The 16,178-nt window shown below is 33.2% G+C and overlaps 1 protein-coding gene across 3 annotated transcripts in view; it reads right to left on the bottom strand.

Annotated features, from left to right (window-relative positions):
- Positions 1-586: 586 nt before the first annotated feature.
- LOC131846828 (dual oxidase) overlaps positions 587-16,178 on the bottom strand; it is a 45,105-nt gene continuing 29,513 nt past the window's right edge. For 2 of the 3 annotated variants that reach the window (XM_059196244.1, XM_059196245.1), the window contains 23 exons: positions 15,171-15,285; positions 14,595-14,761; positions 14,016-14,252; positions 13,545-13,741; positions 13,251-13,384; positions 13,055-13,169; positions 12,150-12,351; positions 11,238-11,391; positions 10,549-10,718; positions 9,864-10,019; positions 8,937-9,083; positions 8,657-8,788; positions 7,984-8,187; positions 7,360-7,547; positions 6,531-6,798; positions 5,794-6,022; positions 5,156-5,373; positions 4,533-4,647; positions 3,920-4,103; positions 3,363-3,522; positions 2,754-2,909; positions 2,361-2,489; positions 587-1,586 (listed from right to left, as the gene is read on the bottom strand). In XM_059196244.1, coding sequence (XP_059052227.1) covers positions 1,458-1,586; positions 2,361-2,489; positions 2,754-2,909; positions 3,363-3,522; positions 3,920-4,103; positions 4,533-4,647; positions 5,156-5,373; positions 5,794-6,022; positions 6,531-6,798; positions 7,360-7,547; positions 7,984-8,187; positions 8,657-8,788; positions 8,937-9,083; positions 9,864-10,019; positions 10,549-10,718; positions 11,238-11,391; positions 12,150-12,351; positions 13,055-13,169; positions 13,251-13,384; positions 13,545-13,741; positions 14,016-14,252; positions 14,595-14,761; positions 15,171-15,285 — 3,906 coding nt within the window. In that variant the 3' untranslated portion in view covers positions 587-1,457. Of the gene's footprint in view, positions 1,587-2,360; positions 2,490-2,753; positions 2,910-3,362; positions 3,523-3,919; positions 4,104-4,532; positions 4,648-5,155; positions 5,374-5,793; positions 6,023-6,530; positions 6,799-7,359; positions 7,548-7,983; positions 8,188-8,656; positions 8,789-8,936; positions 9,084-9,863; positions 10,020-10,548; positions 10,719-11,237; positions 11,392-12,149; positions 12,352-13,054; positions 13,170-13,250; positions 13,385-13,544; positions 13,742-14,015; positions 14,253-14,594; positions 14,762-15,166; positions 15,286-16,178 lie in introns of those variants that run through there. The other variant, XM_059196246.1, reaches the window with a different exon arrangement.

The raw sequence follows: 16,178 nt of genomic DNA, 5'->3' as shown, positions 1-16,178 counted from the left end.
TTAAAAATAAAATTACAACAAATCAGATCGCAATGAGTATTATTACATTTGTTATTTTAATAACTCCATTACACATTTGGTAATTTGTGCTTTGTACATATATTGAAATGCGTATTTTTATATTTTGTACTAAATCATTGCTATGAAGATTGATCTATACAATAAAAAAAACTTATTAAATATAACACTAGAAATAAATACATTTTATAACTAGTTTGTAATTCGGGATGTTTGTTGTTCTGAGTTCTTGATAAAATAGTGTCCATTCGAGTTTATATATTTTATTATATTCCTTATATTTAATAAATAGTACACTGTAACATCATTTCATAAAAATATAAATTAAATCCTTAATTAAACAAATCTCTTATGACAGCGATCATGATATTTGAAAAATGGTATAATTTCATATTATTTTATTTTCAATAATTGCAAGTGCATTATTTTTCCATTTTATTATCTCGAGAATTAAGATAATATATGTAAAAGTATATTAAAATAAAGTTACAAAATAAACGTATAGATATTTATTAATGAAAACACAAGAGTTTGAAGAAATGTCCAATGTACCATGTGTATACATGGAAAATCCTTCTTTTCCATGTATATAGTAATTTAATTTTGGTTTATAGCTGTAAAAAGATAAAGATCATTTTACTTCGCCATAATTAATGTGTAAATATAATGAAATCTTTTTTCACCTTGCCTATAGCATATTATTATAGGAATATTATAGGGGTAGCATATATTATTTCAGTACATAGCTAAAGGAATAAGTTCTAGGACATTGATGTCAAGTAATTAGCTGTAGTTATTTATACAGTACTGTTAGAAAAATAATATTATTAAACATAATTAAGTAGTATCTGTACATAATATTTATATTAATTTATTTTCCATTCATTCGTCCATTTTGTTTAATCAACCCAATAGAAACACACTAATATAATACATAAAACACAATAACGATTATTAGAATTTTTTCAGCTTGTGCTCTTGTCGATTGTCGAAATCGATTTGGGTGTTATTATCACTAATATACCAACGTTAGGTACGCTTCACTTAAAATTTTGTGTTTGTTTGATTCTAAAAGTTTACGGAACAAAATATTATAACGGTAAAGTTCACGGTTATTTAGTTTTATATATACAAAGTAATGTTTCAGAATTATCATGGTAATGTTTATAGAATTAGGAAATATTTGCGAATTATTTATTATCTCATACATATATGCTTCACTTTGCATATATTTTAACGACTTTGATAGCTATCTACAAGAATAATTAAATTAACTATCTCACTAAATACATTATACAAACTCTATCTAACACATTAATAAAATAAATAAGCAAATACATTGGTAACTCGGGAAGTGGTATTATTCTAACTTACAAATGATTCTGCTAATTTTTAGCCTAAATTTATCTCTAAAGTCCAGTACATGTGGCCGTCGTAGGTTACCCGAAGTTCTCGAAGTGATGTATGAAGTACGGGAGCCGACGAGTGCGGTTGACTTGTTCACATGCAGACATTATTGACTTTGTCAGTGGACGAGGTCCGCATGAAAATACACCGATCTTTGATACCTGCAAGCATATAATATTATTCGTATAGTGTAAATAGCGGTAGAAATTCGAGTTGAATTATTTTAAGTTATAAGCTTGTATATTATAAAGGTTCTATTGTCAGAGACACTTCTATAATCACAGGCATTAGCAGTGTCCACTGGCAAAAAATAAAAGACGTGTGTATGTGAAATATATGTTGCAGTGTATAATATTTTTTTATTAATTTAATGTATGATTGATTATATGCTTAAAAATAGCATTTTGCACTATTTCTCTATATAAAGTATAAGTGAGAGAAATTTCATACTCCTCAGTCCATAGTCTAATTTCGAACACTAAGCGACCACTACGCCTTTTTTAAATAAACATACAAGTTTTATACTTATTGTTACGTATGTGTTTAGCTTTGCTGCTTTAAGATACTATGTATTTGTTTGTTGCTTGAATGTTCATTATTATAAAAACTAAAATATATTAATAAAACATCAAACTATACCTACAATAACTCTCATATATGGCCATTGCTAAGAATTACTAAGGATTAAATTGTCATGCATCCATATCCTGTATATTCACTGTTATATGAAATGAAATGAAATCAAAAATAATTTATTCATGTAGGACATTTTAACCACTTATGAACCTCAAATTTTTTGTCTTAATATTTTTTCCCTACCAATATATATCTCAAACCATCCCTCTTTCCTGTTCATTGTGTATATATGTATTATTACGTGAGCTTTTAATATAAGCAAGATATATGTATATACAAGTATACATAGGTATACTCACATAACTGTGTTTCTTCTGCACGAACTTGAGGAACGAGGACATGTCTGGGCGACCGAAATGGTTCACCGCCTTCAAGCCGGTGAACATGGACGTACGTGACAACCGCTGGAAGTGGTTCTCACAGATGTACTGCACAAAACAATACACACACATGTCATAATTTTATTATTTGACGGTCTCGGTGAACTAGCGGTTTTCATAGCGCCCTACTTTCGACGGTCGCAGGGACGGATTCCTGCACTGTACAAATATTCGTATTCATGATATGATTGTTTATATCGGTCTGGAATCGAACCCGCGACCATCGGAAGTTAACCGCTAGACCACCGAGGCCGTCAAATAGTTGTTATATATTGGTATCGTAAGTATATAGGTACAATGTGGTATACATACAAGCATGGTGGTGCGAAGATCGAACTTGTGGAAGAACTGCGTGATGAATATATGTATCTCGAGCACGTTTGTCACGTCCTTCCGCTCCACGTCACGGAGCACGTCGATGAACCACTCGAAGTGTTTGTGTGACGGACAGATCCACAGGAAATATACCTTTTATTATGAACATTATTAGTTATTAACTGACCGAGATTTCATATCCAAATAACAATGGTTAAGGAGCTCGAGACTTCATATTCATGATAATCTTAGTAATAATGGATTAAATCTTTTTATTTGTAAACCGGTTCAAATAAATAAACAATAAATTTTAAGTGAAGTCGTTTTTCATATTAGCTTACCACCAGAATCACAAGTTAATTTAATTAGTAATTCAATTAGTCAGCCTTTCTTTACTAATTATCAATACATATGTAACAAATATAAAATATATAAAAAAATACAAAAATTTATATAACTGTATTTGAACGATAATACACACAGAGATGCAAACAGTAATTAAAAGGATTTAAAAGGTGACTACATTCATATATGTTAAGTGGCTACCTAAGTACATATGTTCCTTGTTAAATTTTTATTTGTCTATAAATTACATTGTTCACAGACCTTTTTGCAGGCAACACCGGAGTATCTGTTAGTAGAAGTGCCAAATACGAGGTCGTTGAGTATAGAGGCATACGGCGTGACTCCTATACCGCCGCCAACCATTACTGCCACTTCAAATTTGTACCAGTCTTGATTACCGCCTCCGAATGGACCCTGGATTCTAATGATAAATAACAATTGAATTATAACTATATTTAAATAACTAAACAATGAATTTATAATTATCGACGTCTTCCTTTTTGCAACTGTTATGGTTAATTTCTGGTGAATTCCCTATGATAGAATAACAAGCCTGATTTAATCATCTTTCACCGTGTCTCGCCAATGTATATTGTTAGCACAGGCGGGTGTACCGACATAAATAATGTATAAAAAATATGATTTAGGTAGAAAATAAGCGTGGTCATACATCACACATACAGCGGGATTTACACCCGAACAAAATAGAACGTGTATAATAGGGGGAATAGATAGAAACACCACTTTATTTTTATGAGTACCTGTACTGTACGTAACCGGGTCGGATAGCTCGTATTATTATATATTTATATGCTTACCTTATTTTTGGTTGATCTTCCGGGTTGAAGTTGCATGGGTCGAAATAATTCCTTAGCTTCCAGGTCCATGGTCCCTGTGCTTTGATGTGGCAGGAGAGGAAGTTCTCATGCGGCGCTGATGTCAGCGTGAACGAGTGGAACTCCTCCTTCCTGAACGACGTACACGCTAGTCTCACCCATTGGCCTGATATGAAATATTTACATTATTTTCTGCTTTTTCATCTCATGATTAACTGAGATAAAACTTCAGGGGAAAGGGGATTAAGGGGGTAATTATAAATACTAGTTGTCGACCAATGGTTGAACCATAACTAATTTAAATTATAAGGTTGGACATTATTAAGGTTCTATTGTCAAAGTCTATACTTCTATACATGTGATATTTAATCTCTAATAACTCAACTTCCATCAAACAGCATATTTTTGAGGCAAATGGCAATCATGGATGTCGTTGTTGCAGTAAACAGAGCCAATATTCTCATAATTCGGTGTGTATACTATACTTAAATCCAACGCAACAGACAGCGAATCCATCTAGAGGTATTAATTAGAGTCATCTGTTTGATGAAGTTGAGTTATTAGAGATTAGATATTTAACAAGTTGGAGTTTTACCTGATAAGTATTTTAAATTCGGAGGCCTGTAGAACTTAATTTTAATCACATCTGATGGTAACATTTCGGTTTCTAACACATCCAACGCGAGGTATTCCGTTCGTAGAGATACAACCTGTAAAAGATAACATGGTATTAGGTTTTTTAGAGTACTGTATAAATATTCATACCCTAGGTGCAGTAAAATTCGTATATTTTTCACAATTAGCAGTTTCAAAGCTTATTAAATTATTTTTTTATATATGTATATACCTAATTTGTTTCACAAAACATAATCAATTCTTTCAAAATAGCTGTTGAACTGTTCGTTCAAAATTATTTAAATTTATTTTTTTCCAAAACAAGCCTCCTCATGGTACCTAAGCGGTAACCTTTACTAATATATATATGAACAGAACCACGGCGACGACTATCGAATTGGTCATGCCGCTAACTCAGGAATTTTATTGCCTAATTTACATACTACAATCGAAACTCACTTGGTCACTTATTTGCTGCTTGGTGCCTGAAATAGGTGAGGCTGATGTCTGTTTACAGTTTAACTCTGGTATTTCGTGATTTTCTGTTCTAAAATTAACATGATATCATGGTAGCAATAAGTGGATATATTAACGAGGATATACCTTATCGAGGATGTACACGATGGCTGGTCCGAGGAAGAAGATCCAGAATCGCGGCGCTCCGGTGAGACGGGCGAGCCCGTGCACGAGGCAGAGTGCGTACAGCGCCACGTGCAGGGAGTGCGCGCGCCAGAACCACGGGTACGCTCGCTTGCGGACGCGCGGGTGTGCGAACACGAACATCACGCACATTATCACGAACAACGCCACGCCGCTTATACCTGCATCAAACATCCCACTATACCGACTGGAGTGGAGAGACTCTATCAAAGTTATTCTAAACATTTGTTATTTTAGATACAGTAGTGTATGAAGCAGAGTCCGTGCGCCACGATCAACGAGTGCGCGCGCGTTTCCTGCGTTAAAGCAGATTGACGGAGGCGGGGAACGGCGCTAATATTATTGAAACTGTGGGAAAAGGGCTATTTGTTTCACAGTAGTGACATTCATATTATTTTAAAACTATTATTCTAAGAACATAACACAATAATTCTAATACTAATACAGTTTCACGTTTTTTTGTAATTAAATGACAAATAAGCTGACGGCCGATCTGAGTAAGTGATAACTGTCCTCTAAAACTACTTGAGTAAATAAGGTTGATAATTTGAAAATTAATAAAATAACTAATAATTTCTTACCAGTAACGGTTTGGAACACCCAATATGTGATCCCTGGCCGGAAGTCAGACGTGAAGTGAACTTCCTTGGTCAGGCATCGCAGATTCTCAACAGGTTGTGTGGACACGTGATAGAAGTTCACCATGTGCCCAGCGGTATGCAGAAGTGAGAAGAACAAAGCAGTACACGCTACTATCTTGTGGAACTGAATACTGGAGTCCAATGGAATATACTGCTGGATACTGAACTCCTGGTGAAAGTATAATCAGTTAAGACTATTTTGCTTTGTCTATCAAATTATGTTATATTATCCTAGTACGTTAAATATATTATATTTGAAATGCATAAGGTATCCAATCCATGAAAACCATACCTATCCACATACACTACTTCAAAATCTTTTAATTTCAATTGAATAATTCCATAGTCACTAAAAATCTTTTTACCTGACTTGAAATAAAAAAAATGTAATACCGAGTACTACACAGGCAAGATATTCTTGACTGTGATAAACCGGGAAAGCCCACGTATAGTCCTAAATAGAGACAAAATGATGATTATCCATAGACATTCACCATCCACGCTTAAATTTTACTATAAATTAAGTTTGGATGCTGAGTAGTGTCTGTTATTATAATAGAGAACCGACTACCATAATATTTAGTGAACATTTCTCTAATCTAAATTTATGAAACACTGCAATAAAATGAGCACCATAACATCATCTTAATTGGAGCAGTATCTAAATAACACAATACCTTGAGTTTAGTTAGTAGATTCCTGGACATTGTTAATAATAGAAGACTGTAGCAGAAGGATAGTGACGCGGCGGATCCTCGAGTGATAGCGATTCCAACTCCCATTATATGTCTCAAGTCCAAATGTTCCGACATGAAGGAATAGTGAGCGAATCTCTCTACGAATAGTCCGATAGTAACTACGTAGAATATGAACAAATAGAAAATGTTTTGCCTATTCTCTTCTAAGAAGGTCGTTAGGTAATCCCATTTGAGCAGGCACCAATGTCTGAAAGTGTTAAAAAAACATAATGATACCTACTAATACCACACTAATAAGGACATTTTGGTATTTCTATTATTTTATTTAAACTTGTCCTCCCGCCAGGGCTGGCATCGTGTTTTCTTTTCTAGTAAATTTGCCTCACTGGGCTTCCTTATCCCATCATTTTCTACTGCTTTCATGTTAGTAGATAAGTAGGATATAAAGAATGTTTATTTTATACAGAATGTTTATAGATTATTAAAGATTAATAGTCTACTAAGGGTTGAACAAACAGGTTAGTAACCAACTCTAGGACTCAGTCGATTATAATGTCTGGTAAGTCTGGTATAATTTTTTCTATTATTGATTTCCATGTATTGTACCTTTATCGGTCACAATATAAAGTATACAAACAGACTAAAATATAAACGCTTACAATAATATTATGAATAAAAGGTACATTCGAAATTTAAACATTCATTTTCCAATAATTTCAGCTGTATGTCAAAAATAATACAAATATAACACGTAAATAATAATAAATAGTAATGTAGGACTTAGAATTGTAATATTTTTAAATTATACCTAGATTGTTCCATAGAAGGTTCAATATGAAAACTGGTCATCCTGGCTACATTAGTTGACGTATCCAAGAAGTTCTGTTTAGCGCCCTTGCAATCGAGACCAATGGCTACAAACTCGCCTTTATATTCTTTCATCATAACTTTAAAGTCTGAATACGTGAGATGATCTTTATGCTGTAGGCCGGCATCCTGTAATAATGTTATGTTAAAAATGAAAACTTGGATAAGTACTGTATTCTGTAAACTACATGCTTAATCTACATAGAGAAACATTTGCTCTCCTACTCAGAATAAGATATATCTAATTTCTTATTAAGCATTGTTCAAATTTTCATGAAAGTGCTCAAGGAAACCTTGCAATTAAATAATTATGTTGACAGTCTTGGTAGTCTAGCGGTTTAGCACACCGCTGTACTTCCGATGGTCGCGGGTTCGATTCCTCGCACGTAACAAATATTTGTGTTCATGAGTATGATTATTTGCATCTGTTCGAGTGTTTTCTTAGTATTTATTTCCTTATATCAGTAATATACTACCTATAATAAAACCTCTAGTCACTTTAGGTCTAGAAGGCGCTATGTAAATTTTGTCGAGACGTTATTATTATAATTATGTGTTAACAGACCAAAAACATTCCATCGATGAGCTCGGTGACATGTTCGTCCCGGAGTGATGTAGTCCGCGCGATCTCGACCAGCGAGCGCAGCATCTCACTCAGCTCACCCTTGTCTATGACGCCGTTGCGATCATTGTCGCACATGTCGAAGATTATACGCAACTTGTCCTCTGTCGCACCACGTGAGAATAATACTACAGTGTCGAGAAATTCCTGAAAATTGAAAAGTATTCACTTTTGTTCAACATACATTTAACATACTGTGAATGGGATAGGATTGCCAGGAACTAAACGCTCCCAATGTACCATTCACATTAGGTTGATTTCTGCACGGACCCCTGGAGACCATCGATTAGTTTCTAGCGAATTCGAATATCCTCCACGGGTATTCCGTATATCTTTTACGTATTACAGTAGTACATATTCATTCATTAAATAATATATATAAATATGTACATACTTTAAACGCTACTGATGATATGAATATTTCCATTAGATGTTGGTTCTGCTATAACTCAGCGCAAAAACAAAGGCGTATGTACAGTATGTTTATACTTGCGGAATTATTTCGACAAATACGACTAAATAATCGAAACCATTGAAATTCAATATTCACTCAGATCATAATTATATTAATGAAAATATTTTTAAGTATATTTATACAATAGTAACAATTATATACCTGGAATGAGATTCTACCATCTCCGTCCTTGTCTACAATATTGAACATTTTCTTGACGAATACTGCATCTGCTTTCATACCGAGAGCGCTGGCGAATTCACTTTTCGACAATGATGTTCTCATTACTATTGACTGCAAAAAATATTTTATTTAGAGGAGACTATAAAATATATCAAAATAAGGAAGCTTTAACTTAACGATAAATGAATACTTACAAATATTTAAAAAAAGTATTTGGAAAACAAATGCAGAGCACAATAAAAGTGGGTAGGTAGTGTACCTCAGGATCAGCATCTTCTGATCTTCTTCGTTTTTCACCAGGTGCCAAACCAAAAGTGATGGCGTACGCTTCTCTAAAGAAGTGCTCGAGTCTGCGTTGCCTTCGTTCTCTGGTTTCAGCTGTAGCCAATATTTGCTCCCGGTGACCCTATCGATGAATTTAATACACATAAGTATCATCATAATTATAGAATTCAGTACCTACAGTGCAAATGCAATTTCACGGAGCATGATAACATGATGTTGCATTCACAAATTTCATAAAATTTTTAACATAATCTATACATATAAATAAAATTGGAGTGTCTGTAATATTGAAATAACCGTTTTTTACTACATGGATATGAATACAAATAATGTACAGACACGAAAATAACATTTTTTACAATTTTTGTCTGTCTATCTGTTTGTTCCGGCTAATCTCTGAAATGGCTGGACCGATTTTGACGGGACTTTTATTGTCAGGTAGCTGAAGTAATAAGGAGTAACTTAGGCCATTTTTATTTTAGAAAAATAAACTTAAGTTCCACGCGGACGAAGTCGCGGGTACAGCTAGTATACAACAAAGTTCAATTACAATTTGAGCAATCATCATAAAATCATAATATAACCTGTTCATATTTTTTTCTGAATTTAATGTTTAAGTGTTTTGTAGTTTGCGATCCTGATGATGATGTGATTTTGAAAGCGTTTCATGTATTCAGATAATATCCAAAAAATTGTTAAGAAGTCAAATTTCATATTATACCTTGAAATAAAAATGAACTATTACCAAAAATCTTATAGCGTATTTTCAAACCGTCATTGTCAAAGTCATGAGGCTACGTTAGCATGCTATCACGACTCCGGTGGATATAAACCTTATCTGGCTCAAGTTTAGCCTAGCCTTCTTGTACTGTGCTAGGACTTTGGTGGAAATAAACCTTACCTGGCTTAAGTTTAGCGCCTTCTTATGTTGTGCTAGGAAGGTATCTAGTTTGACGAGGAACTTCCGCCGCGATGCCACCGAGTCCATTTCGAGCACCAGATCATGTTCTCGTGCCGCGCGGATCAATACCAACGGGCGCTTGTTGTTGCGACCCTCCTGTAACGAAACATAGTGTGTTATACGTTATTATTTACTAGTAGTCGCCGAGTGTTCGAAATTCGACCATAATTAATTTAACATTCAGTCATACTATAAATAATATGAAAAACTCTCATTTATTTCTCATTTTGACCACACTTCATTACATAGTATAAAACAAAGTCGCGGTCGCTGTCTGGACGCATCGGATTTTGAAGCGGTTTTTTTAAATAGATAGAGTGATTCAAGAGGAAGGTTTATATATAATACATGTACACTCGTGCAAAGCCGGGGCGAGTAGCTAGTTAACAATAAACAAAAGAGTGTATTGCGTGTGTGTGACATATGCGTACACACAAATACATGGTAGTATGGTTAATGTTTTTTAATGTATATAATTTAAAAAAAGTATAAGCATTCTGCACTCCTTCTCGATATAAACTATACGTGTGGGAAATTTCATACTCTTGTGTTCGCGCAATTTTCGGAGAAAGGGGTACAAAGATTTTTGCTTCACGTAATTCAGTATTTAAAATAATCATTTTACCTGACTTTCTAGTACTGTGAGTTGATCGGTATGGTCCAAAGGTACGGTGCGCAGTTTATCGCCTTTTCTGTCTGTTACGTGAAGTGCCGGTTCTGGTCCTAGGCGTAGCTTCACCAGTCGTTTATGGGAAGCATGTACCCACTCTCGACACACCATTTTATCTACTGAACCTGAAATATACATATTAATGAGAACTTTCTAATTTACATAATCAGTAAAAAAAGTATCTACCTGTAGGATGTTACATTGTCGATAAAAAACAGGTGTTTTATTTCATTTTAAACTAGCCGAGGTTTCACAAACGTGAAATTTATAGCCTATGTCTAATGTATAAGTTATAATATAGAAAATTAAAATACATACAGTAGTTTCTGCGTGAAAAATTCCACATCCATCCATCCATCCACACTCACAAACTTTCGTGTTTATAATATTAGTAAGAAATACGACAAACAGAGATCCCAACTACATATATACTATACTAAGCCGGACGGATCTGTTAGGCAAATTGTAACATCTCGGCTGGAGGCTCCTCTGGAGTTGTACAAAAGTGGAAATTAAAGAAATACAATAATATTAAAGTAAATTAAAAAAAGGCACGGACGAATATGTCTGTGGAAAATAGAAATTTAATTTAAAAAAAAAAAAGAAACTCCGGACGGATCACTACATTGCAAATAAAACGATACCTTTGTACTGTGCGTTTTTCAGATGCTCCTGTTGTATCTTGAGTCGCCGTCGGCGACTGTTTTGCAGTTTGACCACGCCGTACGCTGCACCGGCGCATAATATCGGTACGAACACGAGCACGAGACACGTGTATATGTAGGCGAATTCGTTGCCCTGTCATGTGAAATGCGTTACATTAAATATTTTGTACTGTTTAGTATTCGACTGAAATATAAAATTGATGTTTAAACTACTTTTTTTATGTAATTAAGTGAATAAATAAATGAATAATGATAAATAACACCTCCTGGTCAATTGACACAATGTCATCTAGTCCTAAGGTAAGTAGAGCTTGTGCTATGGGTACTAGGCAACTGATAAATACTTCGATTGTTTTTGTAAATTTGTACATAATATACACAGAAAACGCCCAGACAAACAATCATGTTCATTAATTGTTTGTAACCGTCTGGGTGTTTTGTAAAGTTTATTACTCATAGCATAGCTGTTTAACTGTTCATATCGATCTAATAAGAATGTACCCGTTTAGAGGTTCTTAAATTAGAATGTAAATATTACTGGACAGTTCACATAACGTCATCTAGACCCAAAGTAAGCAGAGCTTGTATTGTGGGTACTAGCCAACTGATTAAATACATAGATATTTTTTTTCTAAATACATACATAATATACATAGAAATCACACAGACCGATACAAACAATCATACTCATCATTAAAAATGTTTGTACCGTGCGTAGAATCGAATCGGCGACCATCGAGAGTAAAGCGGTGTGTTAAACCAGGCCGGTCAGACCACCGAGGCTGTCAAAGCTTAGGAAAATTATAGTCATCTTATATGTACAAAACTTGTTTGCCATTCGAATTACATATAAAAGTAACGATCATTAAACACTGAAAATGGTTTAATTACCTCAAAATAATCATATCCTTTAAGGTATTTACAGGGTGGTAGTTTAGATGCGTTTAGCTGGTAGGGCTGTGGGCAGGGGTCACCGGCTCGCCAGTGGAACACGTCCCTTTGTATGTCAGCCGGCGCGATCGCAGTGCTGTTCACTATTATATCCCACATTGTAATGCGACGAAGCTCGTCTATTTCTTGTCTTGTAAATATTCTGAAGGAATAAATAATAATCTGGTCTACAGCTACATTATATAACTTAATGCAGACATACAAAATAATTAAAGTCTGTTAAAGCCACTGTCTTTCATTGTAAGTTACAATTTGTGACGATCAGGGGCTATAGTGCTCCTATTATATTATTTTTTATTTATTACATTAACCTCTATTGTAACACTATGGAATGCAAATAAATAAATAAACAATAGACTTTTTACAACGGCAACCATGATTTAACCTAATGAAAAAACATATGTAAGCTATGATAGCTTATAGTGTACATAGTAGATTTTCATATCACAGTAATCTCTAGTTATAGCTTTAATATTACAAATACTGTATTCCGTTGGGACCACTTCTAATAAATTGGACAGAATAAGAAGAATACAAAGAAATAGAAATAATCTTTATTCTTAAATAAACTTAATAAAAGCACTTTTGAATAGAGTTTTCTACCGCTCATTCGGAAAGCAGACTCATCACAAGAAGAATGAGCAAGAAACTTGTGTGTTGCTCTTCTAAATAAATATTGATTTAATTATATTTATATAACAAGGATTACGCATGTGACAATCAACATAGAAACCGCCGCGCACTTAATCAGATAACATTGTCATATGTAATTGTAATATATAATTATAATAAGCATTAATCTAAATCTAAATTCTGAAATAAAATATATATTTTAATTATCTTACCCATTTTTCTCGTTTTCGAACCAAAATCTATCGGCATCTCTTATTCTTGCAAACTGATCCATAATGATGGCTCTGAAAAGTTCACCAGGGTGACCTGTAGACTCTAACATTCCACCTGTGATAAATGAATCATTGTAATGTATTTGATTATTTTGATTGTATTATTTCGATAAATATAATATAAATTTATGCTTACCAATATAAACATCAATATTGTCCAGTCTTGCATCGTATGCTTGAATCAATTTTTGTAATAGTTCTGGATTATTTTCGAATAGTTCCGGATTAATTTCATTAAAAGTTTTCACTTTAGATAATCCAAAATATTCTCTGAAAATTCAAGTATTAAGAAATTTATATTATGTTATACAATTTTCTATATTAATTAATGTACAAAACCGAATATATACATAAACAAATGATTGTATACATTATGATGAGCGATCGATGCTTCAGGTTATATAAATGTAAATATCTTCTTAATTCCTACCTGGCAGTATTATAATCTGGTAATCCATTATCTCTTCCTCTCATTATGTTAAGGGCTCCAAGATCTCGCCTTGAGAATTCCATAGGTCCAAATAAGTTATCTCGTACATCCGAGCACAGTAAAGCATCCTCACGTTCAGACAGTTGAGATGCCATCCCCATAAGTATTTCTTCTATAGGCACTTGTGACATAACATCCTAAAATTACAACAAAGATCTTCATAAATAATAAATATATATACATAAGGTTAGATATACTTTAATTTATATTAACAAAACTATAGACACGTTTACTATATATTTTTTATGTTGGTATACAATTATAAGGTTTTTGTTTCTTTTTATATTCACAAATGTATGATTTTGCATATAATTATTGTTAAATATCGATTATTTAATAATTAATTTTCTCTGTCTAAAATAATATAGTTTCCTATAAAATGGTCATTACAATACAGTATTATATACTTGCATTTCCATCCCACCAAGTCTGACATAGTCTCACAGCGTCGTGTCCACCGGGAGCTCTGCTATATCTGCAGCTTCTGTCTCTTAGCAATATAGCTGGTGGGACCAGAGTATGACCGAAACGAAATGCAGCCACTGCGAACGCGTGCGTGATACCTGGTGCCACTTCTGCTTTGTAGCCATTGTATTTTGGAAGCGGCAACCCGAGGAAAGCCGGCACATACTCGTAAAGAATAATATTCTGAAATGTTAATTTATTTAAATAAACACAATTAAATTAAATAATAAATTTAAGGAACTCTCAATATAATAAATTCGTATATAGATTATATAAAGAACAAGTCATAAATATATTGCAAAAAATCTCAAGTTAAAAGTAAAGGGAAAATACATGTAATTATCATATAATTAATGTTTGTTTTTATTACCAAAGTTTAAAGTAAAGTACCAAAGTAGATTTTTAAAGTATTTAAAGTTGTTGCTGTAGTAATGGTCACATATTTTTATAGTTTATATTATTATTGATTGAACTTTTTATAGTTTTTTTGTAAATGATAGACAACACAAACATTTAAAAAAATACCTGTAAGCTAGCTATAACAATGCGTCTCGCTCGTTGGAAGAGCTGTTCATCGCTCCAGTCTGGATGTTGGCGGTGGACCCGAGCTGCCACCACGTTGTGCCACCGCAGCAACAGGATACCAAATGTGACCATCGCCGGGTTCTGGTTAGTACGCGGATCACCGAGTACTACGTAAAAAGTATAAAGATCTTTATTTTGTACATGTCAAGGTAGACAATTGCGAGAGATCAATAATTATAGAAGTACCAAAAATAAGGGTTGAGTAAAGTATATATTCGTATACACTATACTTTACTCGACACTATACACTATACAATATACCAAACTTTTATGATGCCAAGATACTCATAGTACAGAGACACCTAGTTTGCACTTTTGTTTCTCTTATACAAATGTCCAGTCTCATTTGTAATTTATAAAAAAGTTGTTTCATTGCATATAAAGAAAATAAAGTTATTATTATTGATATCTATTAATAATTTACAATGTTAAATATCTACCTAGAAAATTTATTATAATATAAAATATACATAAAAATAGAAAATGTAGATAATAATAGAATGATAACTGACTTACAATACAGTCTCTCCGGGCTCAGCATGCGCATGTAGTGTGGCACTGGATTATTGAAAAGCGGCACCCGTTTCGTGTTTCTTAGAGGCATCCCTCCCTCACTCGCTAGGCTTCCATTCTGTATTTATAGATTTTGGTTTATATAAAATTATTTTAATTAATTAGTTATATTTACATAATACATACTAGCTATTACCCGGGACTTCATCTACTTTTTTAAGATAAATAATAAAAAATAATAACCATGTCCATGATCCTGATTTTATTAATATTCAATCGGCTTTCAGTCGTAAAAACGTAACAAACAGATAAACAGATACTTTCTTAATAGTAATATTAGCATGGATGCAGTTATAAAATAAAATATTAATGATCTTAATTACAATATCAATTTGAGTCAATTCGGTGTCGGATAAACTTTCTAATCCATTGAATTGATACAAGCTGTACTTGTACAAGTACAGGTTTGGAGATTAACTGAAGTAACGATAAAACAGTATAGATAAAAATTATGTTATTTAATTATAAACTTTAAAGTACTTTTTACAAAAAGACTTTTACAATTTTGTTGTCTCTGTTTTAAAATGTCAATGTACAAATATTTATTTATAATACTGGTAACGAGAATATCCGCACGTATTATGTAGTGTATGTACATGACAAAGGAAGATTAACTTTTTAAAATTTTAATTACCGATCTCATATAAGTCTAAAATATACCTCCATCTCCTATTTCATAGGACGGAGAATATTAAAAATATTGCATAGGCTAGACTTTTCTATAGACAGTGTTATATCAGTATGACAGGATCATATGAAGCTAATTACTTTCAGCAGTGGATCACGAATAGATAGAAGAGATGATGCTGACAACATTTGTTTATGATATACAATTAAAAATAGTTTCTTCATTAAGTAACTTACATAACAGCTATGATTGTAGCAATGATTAAACATTGAGTATTTCGATGCTCTATAAAGATTGTGCTCGTTAATGAGTACGAATGATCC

This window comes from Achroia grisella, unplaced genomic scaffold, assembly GCF_030625045.1.
Source record: "Achroia grisella isolate CSIRO2021 unplaced genomic scaffold, CSIRO_AGI_Agris_v1 utg512, whole genome shotgun sequence".
Classification (NCBI taxonomy): domain Eukaryota; kingdom Metazoa; phylum Arthropoda; class Insecta; order Lepidoptera; family Pyralidae; genus Achroia; species Achroia grisella.
Note: the sequence above shows the minus strand (reverse complement) of the source record. Positions and strands in the feature narration are given on the sequence as shown.